The following is a 9,287-nucleotide window of genomic DNA, read 5'->3' as shown; positions in this document are numbered from 1 at the left end:
GTGCCCTTAGATGAGTAGGGGGTGGGGGAGAGCCCCTAGAGGGGGAGGGGGTGAGGGGAGAGCCCCTAGAGGGGGTTGGGGCAAGAAATAGCGCTCCCTCACCAACTTAGGGGTGCTATCTTCGAGGCCCTCCTCTAGTGAGGTACCCTCTACCGAGGAGGAGGAGGAGGAGGTTGGGGAGGGGGACGAGGAGGCAGGCGAGCAGGATAGTGGTGGCAGCGAGGGGGTTGTCAATAAGATGGTGGTTGCTGGCTCTCCTCCCTCGCCTCGTCCGGCCTCACCTATGTCCCCTTCAGCAACGGCAACCACCGCAAGACCGTCGCGCCACCCAAGAAGAAGAAGCAGCTGACACCCGAGGAGCGGGCCGTGCAGTCAGCCAAGAGGAAGGACCAGCGGCACGCAGCAAACGCAAGGGACGAAGCAGCGGCCATCGCCGCCCTCGGCGTCGCCGCACAGCAGGAGAAAACCAACGCCCGAGTCACCACAACAACGAGGGAGGCCCTAATCTGCCTAGGTTTAAACCCTGGCCACCATGTGCTCGTCAGCGCCGCCGTGGCTGCGGCCAGCACGGGCTTGTCCGCATTTCCTCGGGTGGTGCTACCAGAGTCGCCACGCGCGTCTGCCACGCACCCGATTCCCGACTTCCACGTCTATCCGCAAGCCTCCTGCTTCTTCGGGGAGTGCTCACCGAAGGTGAGCGTGGTGGCACCGCCCACGCCCGCGACTGCACCTGTGGTCATTAGCCTCAACGCCACACCCATGGCTGGTGCATGATCCTTCGAAGGGGTGAGGAAACGCCCGCGGGAGATGCCAGCCGACATGCTCCCCGGCGCCTGCAACGTGTTCAATAGAATGCCACCAGTCGTCGACGATGAAACGGCCAACCGTTTCATCATCGAGAACATCATCTCCGAAGGTGGTGCGGCAACCGCTGGCTCTGCTAGCGGTGATGCCGCGGCTTCCTACGATCCTAATGAGACCTAAAGCCAAAACAGTCGAGCGCCATGTACGTCGGCGACCTATGATCAAGCTCGTATGCACGGCGCCTTCATGGAAGATCAGGTCACCTGGGAAGCTTCCCGCTCGACCACGAGTTCCTGGAGGACTACGACCTCGAGGAAGTGGATAAGATGGACATCGATGGAGAGCCTTTGTTCGAGGATGAGCTTGCCAACCAAGCCGCCGGGGTGAAGTCGAAGCGCAAGAGCAAGGGGACGAAGGCATACACGCCGTCCTAGGACAACCTCTTTTGTGAGTGTTGGAGGGACATTAGGCAAGACCCCAAGGTCGGCACCGAACAAAAGGCATCAACCTTTTGGATCTGTGTCCATCGTGAGTTCCATGAACGCAAGAAGTTTGCGTTGTACCAAATGCATAGCAAGTGTGGGTGGGTGTCCCATTCAAAGCGATGGAGGGTGATACAACAAGAGCGCAACAAGTTTTGTGCCACCCTTGAGAGCAAGGGGGCACGCCCCGTGAGCGGCATCGACATGCAAGACATGGTATACATGCGTCCCTCTCTGTTTCCAATCCCGTTATGCTTGCATGTCCATTTGCATATCCATTCTCCCATATGCTTGTATGCTCTTCATTTGTAGGCATTATAAGCTTTGGAGGCATTCAAAGTCCAACATGACGGCAAGTCCTTCAACCTCTCCCATTGTTGGAGAGGATAAGTTCAATGCGCAATATAGCACCCTCATGGCGCGTGAAGGGAAGGCAGCAGTGGAGGAGATTGGCGAGGGCGAAAAGCCACGACCACGGGGGAAGACCAACTTCAAGAAGGAGGACAAGCGGGATGCAGCGTCGATCGCCTTGCTTGCAACTGTGGAGGGCACGACGAGTAAGAAGGACTCGAGAGAGGAGAAGCGTCGGCAAGACAAGGAAGAGAAAATGAACGCCTTCATGAAGATCCAAAGGAGGAGGCTTGAGATGGAGGCGGAGAAGAAAGTCAGGATGCTTGAGATGGAGGCAGAGAAGCAAGCCAAGATGCTCGAGATCGAGACCGCCAATGCCATGACCAAGGCGAAAGAAGTGGCGCTCGCTAGCATGATGACGGGGGTGGAGATCATGAAGGTGAACACCGTGTCGCCTAGAAAGGGGACATGGTTCGAGAAGATGCAGGCCGACATGCTCAAGTTCGACGATGAGTGATCTATGGTGGAGAGCGCCATCCCTTTTTTGTATGCCGGAAAGTGTGTTGGCATGACTACGGCCGAGATGGCATGGTCGAATTCCCACCCCTTTTGTGTGATGACATGTGTGTCGGCCGCTCACAAGTGCGCCAGCATGAACTATGTGGTGTGTTGTTTTAAGCTGACATTGTACGCCGGCCGCTGGCATTGGTGCCGGCATGAACTTTAGGCGACGGCATGGGCGTTGGCATGATGTATAGCCGCAAGTCATTTAAATTTATACACGGACATAAAATAGGTCAAGCGTGTTGGGCGCACTGCCAACCTAAAAGTAAAACAGGATGGATGCCGAGCGCGCGACCGACCCAGACGTACAAGGATTGGATAAAATCGTCGTCTCTTTGGGTCGGCGCATTGGAGTTGCTCTTACCGGTGAACCGAAAGTGGTTTGATCTTTTAATTAGTGTCGGGCGCAAAATGCTAATCCTTTCCAGAGCTGTAAACAAGAAGGGTCTGTCTAGGTCTCAGTCGACTTAAAGTCTAAGTCGGCTGATGTCACCTAAGGTAGATTGGGCCTTTTTCGTTTTTCTGTTGTTTGTTTGTTTGTTTATTTAGGTTGGGCTGTTTGTTTCTTTGTCTTTGTATTTTCTTGGTACGGAGAAAAAGTGCTCAACAAGACAAGTAAATTCCGACACTAGTATAGCTCATCGTTTAGTTCTTCTCTTTGTGTGCCATCTTGCTTCTCTTTTTCTTTTTCTTTTTTGTAATTTCTTTCAAAAGTACATTTTGTATATTAGGACAAATTTCATTCTTTAATGTAACAAAGAAACAAAATGAAAACAAGACAGCTAAAATAGTGTGGCCTTGTTTTTCAAAAGAAAAGAATATTAAGTTGCATACAAAGACAAAGAATATTTGGAGGACATGCAAATGTGTGCATCCGACGTGGGTAGCATTGTTTTTTTAACAAATCAAGGGTGACACTTGCAGTTGCAAGCCTAGTGTAGTTGCATTAGGTGGCGACACTTGTAGTTGCAAAGCCTAGTGTCGTACATGTAACTACCCCCTCTCCCTATGCCCACTTACAAAACAAAAATGTTAATTGCACTGGGTGTGTAGGCATATAGTTGCAGTCAAAGGCGACACTTGTAGTTGCAAGCCTAGTATCGGACATGCAACTCCCCCCTCCATGTCGCTCCCTTACAAAACAAAAAAATGTCCAGTAGCAGTCGGGTGTGTAGGCATGCAGTTGCAGTCGAGGGCGACATTTGTAGTTGCAAGCATATTGTTGCACATCCAACTCCCCCCTCTCCTGCCGCTCACTTACAAAAAAAAGGTCAGTTGCGGCCGGGTGTGTAGGCATGCAGTTGCAATCGAGAGCAACACTTGAAGTTGCAAGCCTACTGTCAGCCATGCAATGCAACTCTATTGTCGGACATGCAATTCACTCCCTCTCCGACAAAAACACAAGGCTAGTTGCATTCAATAGGGGAAATGTTGTTGCATTCGAGGGCCTCACTTGTAGTTGCAAACCTAGTACCATGCATGTATGCACCTCCCATCCCCTCTCCTGCCGCTCACTTACAAAACAAAAAACTCAGTTGCAGTCGGGTGTGTAGGCATGCAATTGCAGTCGAGAACGACACTTGCGGTTGCAAGCCTACTGTCGAACATGCAATTGTAATTGAGAGCGACACTTGTACTTGCAAGCGTATTGTCGGACATGCAATTCATCCCCTCTCCAACAGAAACAAAAGGCCAGTTGCAATTGATAGGGGACATGCAATTCCAGTCGAGGGTGAGACTTGCAGTTGCAAACCTAGTATCGGACATGCAGCTACCCCCTCTCCCGCCACCCACTAACAAATCAAACATGTCGGTTGCAGTGAGGTGTGTGTGCATGCAATTGCAGTCGGGTGTGTAGGCATGCAGTTCCAGCCGAGGGCGACACTTGCAATTGCAAGGCTACTGTTGGACATGCAATCCCCCCCCCCTCTCCGAAAAAACACAAGGCCAGTTGCAGTCAGGAGGGAGACATGCGGTTGCAGTCGAGGACGACATTTGCAGTTGCAAGCCTGGTATCGCACATGCAACTCCCCCTCCCTTTCCCGCTGCCTACTTAAAAAATAAATGTTAGTTGCAGTAGGGTGTGTGAGCATGCAATTGCAGTCAGAGGTGACACTTGCAGTTGGATGCCTAGTGACAGACATGCAATTGCCTTCTCTAAAGACTAATAAATTCAGTCAATGGCGACACTTACAATTCCGCCTAATAGCAGGCATACAAGAAAAATATTTCAATGCAATAAAAGAGAAAAAATAAATAAATAAAAAAGAAAAAAGGATTTTTTTAGCAAGCAAATAGAAAGAAGAAAATAAAAATAAAAATGAAACAATAAGAATTGAAAAAATATGTATGCAAAATAAAACCAATCTCACGAGGACACCGATTTTTTGTAGTTAACAATCACTTACAAAAATATAAAAAAGAGGGAGGAAAGTAAAATAAAAATACAAAAATAAATCCATAAAAAGCCAGGCCATCAGTCCATGCATAAAATAAATAAGGAGGAAAGAGCGGGCCAACGTGCCCTAAAACAACCCGTCACCCAAAAACTGGAAGCAAACTGATTGGACATGAGAGAAAAAACAAAAGAAATAAAAAAACTAACATACAAACAAAAAGCGGCAATTAAGGTTCTTTTGCTATCGAATCGACTAAGACTTGACTAATTGTTGATCGACTGAGAATAGCAAATTCACATAAAATAGATAATTTTTAAATTTGATATTTCCATCTTTACTTTTTTTAGACTGGCATACTTAACACAAAGCCAAAGCTAAAAAAACTAGAAAAAAATGCTATGAATGCTTGTTCTATGCAAAAACCCGTGAGTGCACGCACATCTCAAAAAGGAAAAATTCTGGTTCTCAAAAAACAAGACATGGATGTTGCACTAGAAAAACTACATCCAAAAACTATACAATAGGAATCTAATATATCAACAACAACCACACATACGCAAGTGGATTCTAGAAAACAAAAGATGAAATACTCATAAAAGATGGTACTGCAGTATATATATTTTTTTTTCTTGGGAAAGTATACAGTTCTTTTCCTAGTCAGGAATCTCTCTTACACATTGTAAAATTTACAGGCAAGAAAATGACACACCACCCAAAGCCTGCCACTCCCCTGCCCAGCCCAGCAAACCGCCCAAAGCCAACAGAAAAAAACAAGGAGCGAAAGCAGCCCACCCAGTTCGTCCTCTACAGGGGCCAATTTACAATTAAACGCATGTTACACGCATCTAAAAGCAGCAATAAATCTGACGGTTAAGGAGTGGACTGAGACTTGTACTATTAGGTTGGATTCAGTGCTAATGGACCGAAGCTAGGTAAAGTAACATCTTTTGTTTCACTGGGCTGGTCTGCGGTAAAACGCATCAAATGCCGTGGTCAATAGACATCACGTCGGGGGTGTGCCTTGCTGCCTCGTTTGTGGACTCGATTGCTCTCCTAGCCTAGCAGCTAGGCATCAGTAGGAGTAGTAGCTGCAGTGCGATGCGACGTTGCATGGTTACATGGGGCCATGGCGTGTTGGAGCCTCCCTGTTTGACCACATTTTTGAGAAACCTCCCAGCTTTCCCACTTGCGCCTACTCTGGTCTGGATTGGCAAGCATGGACGGTGCGTGCGCATCTAGATCTGATCTCCCCGGCCCCATGGCTCGTTCCACATAAACTCTCCTCCACCTCCCAGGCTCCGACCACCTCGCCACCGCCATTCTGCCTGCCTACGCCGCTGAGATGACAACCAACAGCCCGCCCGGCCCCAAGCGCAAGCGCGATTCCGAGCCCACCTCCCTCGTGTCCCTCGGCGACGACATGCTCGCCGAGATCCTCAGCCGCCTCCCGTCGCTGCCCTCGCTCGCCAGCGCCGCTCTCTCCTGCCCGCGCCTGTGCGGCGTCGCCTCCTCCCCTGCCGTCTTGAACCCCTTCCTTTCCCGGGCTCCGTTACTCGGCTACTTTGTGTCGGTCGCCGACGGCGCCGTCCCCACCTTCCACCGCGCGCTCCTCCGCCGCGACCGCCACCTCGCCGCCGTCGTCCGCCGCGGCGACTTCCATCTCACGGATCTCGAATACGATGGGCGCCTCATGGACTGCCGCCACGGCCTCCTACTCCTCAGCAGCCACAGTCAGCTGGTGGTGTTCGACCCCGTCTCCCGCTCACGACTGCGTATACCTATACCCGACAACCACATCTCCCGCGACTCGCTCCATTGCTTCCTGCCGGCGTGCGGCGGCGGTCAAACCCCCTTCAGTGTGCTCTCCCTGGAGAAGAAGGGCGGCAGGGTGCGCGCACGCGTCTACAGCTCCCGCACGGGCGAGTGGTGCTCCCACTCGTGGGCGCCCAAAGGTATTAATGGACCGAGGGAATCCAAGCTCGGCTGGCCCATGCACGCCGGTGGGCGCATCTATTGGAGGAGCATTACAGGAGATCAGCTCACCGCGCTCGATGTCGGCGCCATGGAGTTCTCCCACGTCGAGCTCCCACATAACCTGCACTATGAGCCATGGTCGTACGCCGTAGGAGAAACGGAGGACGGCACAACCTGCCTCGTGGCCATGAGTCGCAAGCTCGTCCTGCAGGTATGGTTCCGCATGGAGGAGGACAAGTCCTGGGAGCTACAGTTGGAGGTGGATGCTTCCAAATGGTATCTGCTTCGAGGCGGAGTGCAGAAGGTCTGCGATGTGACCGCCGGCGTCGTGCTGCTCTCCATGGGCACGAAGAATGGCGGGCTCCACTATTACGGCTTTCGCCTGAAGAACGCCCTCCGGCCAGGAGAATGGGCACGGACGATGGCGCTCTTCATGGGCACGGAGAATGGCGGCCTTAATGTCCGGGAATGCACCACCAGGCCCGAGTTGGAGGCAGACTTCTTCACATTCGATGCACGGGTGCACCCCTATTTCATGGCATGGCCACGACCCAGCCTAAAGGTGCGCCAAAATAGCTTCTCCTCCCATTTTCTTGCTTGACCGCACATTTATTTCTTGCGAAACATCTTTTACTAGAGGTAGTACTCCCTCTCTCTCAGTTTACAGGGCGTGCGCGTATCCCTAGGTCGTCAATTTGACCAACCTAATACAAGTCGTATATTACAAAAAATGTACCAATATAAACTTCAGATGTTCTATTTTCAAACGGTATAATTTTTGTGTTATATAGTTTATATTAAAGTGATAAAATTGGCAGCCTAGGTATACGTGCAGGACTTGTAAACTGAAACGGAGGTAGTACTGTTTATTAGAACATTTTGCTAATAATCACTTGTTTGTGGATGTGTATTTAGACAATGGGTGTATATGCATCTATATGAACCAAAGTGAATTCCCGATTTCTTAGTTGTTGATCCAGTGACTAATCTAAATTTCAGAAAAGTGGCTAGAACCCACTAAGGCCCTGTACAATGGCAGGTGCCTAGACGGGTGCTAGAGAAAAAAACCCGGTTTTTTTCCTAAGATTTGATTCCACGGGTGCTTAGGGAGGGAGGTAGAAGCAAAGTTTTGCTCCCGGTGCTTGCAAAAAATAACTGCTCCCTTCATGTCCAGCGAAGCTTCAAATATAGCAGGTGCCAGGCTAGGCTAGGCGCTACGCAAGTGCCAGGCTAGGTGCTACGTGAATATTAAAGCAACTCAAGCATCTATGTTAAGCACTCCGCATTGTGAGACAACTTCTTTTCTGCGACGCAAGCTGCTCTCTCTCCTTAAGCACCCGTGTCTAGGCACCCACCATTGTATAAGGCCTAACCAAGCTAATGTTACCCGGCCGGGGCATCAATGTTAAGAATGTATACAATGTAGTTTCTGCTGCCTACGAGACAATGACCGTGTCTATTACTGAAAAAAACCATTTACAGTTTTTCCAAAATTGCCTAACTGAAGGACGAAAGTTTCTTCCCAATCGTAAAAACTACTCATTACCCACTAGTACACGGTCATTGGTGTTTTCCGCTTCTCTTCACATGTTCTCTCCAAATTGGCTGACAAAAGTTAAAAATTCTCGAGTTGTTTTGGCCACTGTCAAGGTAGAGCAGCCCATACCATAACTGTGACCCGCGCAGCTTGGCTGACTTAGGTAGAGTGGCTAAGTCACAGCTTACAGTATGTGACTTGGCCACTCTGAACCGCCGGATCGTATGTGAGTGGCCTAAATCATTTCACTGTACGTGAGCATCAAATCCGAGTCGTTGATTTGAAATCAGAAGGCTCACAAGTGGACAAGTCAGCGAATCCCCGGCAAACTGCAACCCCAGTCAGCCAAACACGAAAATGGTTGCAATGAGATGATATGTTGGCAGTTTTGAATCGCATTTGGGAGTCTCCAATTCAGTACCTCCATCTTACAACTTACTCCGTATTTGATTTTGTCTTTTGATATTTGCCGTTTTCAGGCTGGTAGTTCTAACACGAAGGAAACAAGTCTGAAGGATCAAGAAGCTGGTGGCTCGAAGAAGAAGAAAACAAGCCTGAAAGATCAAGAAGCTAGCAGCTCCAAGAAGAATTAACAAGTCTAAAGCGCTAAGGATCTGGATGCTTATGCATTGGAGTCTTCAGATAGTACTAGTTGTGTTTAGCGGGTGTACTTTTGGTTCTGGCCTCATGGGTTTGCACTGCTAAGTTAGTTGATCCAGTTAGCCATCTCCTGGCATGAATAAGAACTTGTGGTCCTGTTAGTTAAGTTCCACCCACTTTATGTTAATCCATATCATGGTTTCTAGTGGTAAAGTTATGTGAGCATTGTGAAGAAAACTTGTGCCCAATTTATGTCTTATGTTTCCCAAGCTGATGTGGTTCCATATTTTGCTGTCTTCCATGCATGTTTGTGGCAAATCGATCACGAACAGCAAGATTGCATCGTGACATTCTAGTTCTACTAGCAAATATGCTCGTGTATTGTAGTGGGAGAAACAGACTCTCGTGCACCCCTAATGAGTTCCCACTTTTTATATTTATACCATCGTCGATGGTGGTCACTTGTCCATCTATTTACGACAAACTTGATAAATCTCAAGGCGGTGTGTTTGGTCATCACATTTTAGCATGGACAAATTGTATAATGTAAACATGGCTAAGCAAAATTTGTAACAT

The 9,287-nt window shown here is 49.1% G+C and overlaps 1 protein-coding gene across 1 annotated transcript; it reads left to right on the top strand.

Annotated features, from left to right (window-relative positions):
* Positions 1-5,775: 5,775 nt before the first annotated feature.
* On the top strand, positions 5,776-8,997 carry LOC120968152 (uncharacterized). Its single transcript, XM_040394695.3, has 2 exons — positions 5,776-7,136; positions 8,591-8,997. The coding sequence occupies exons 1-2, from the start codon at positions 5,943-5,945 to the stop codon at positions 8,702-8,704; spliced, it is 1,308 nt and encodes a 435-aa protein (XP_040250629.1). The 5' UTR covers positions 5,776-5,942; the 3' UTR covers positions 8,705-8,997.
* The last annotated feature ends 290 nt before the right edge of the window (positions 8,998-9,287 follow it).

Source organism: Aegilops tauschii, chromosome 7 (genome assembly GCF_002575655.3).
Source record: "Aegilops tauschii subsp. strangulata cultivar AL8/78 chromosome 7, Aet v6.0, whole genome shotgun sequence".
In the NCBI taxonomy this organism is placed as follows: domain Eukaryota; kingdom Viridiplantae; phylum Streptophyta; class Magnoliopsida; order Poales; family Poaceae; genus Aegilops; species Aegilops tauschii.
The sequence above is the reverse complement of the archived record's forward strand: the minus strand, read 5'-3'. Positions and strand labels throughout refer to the sequence as shown.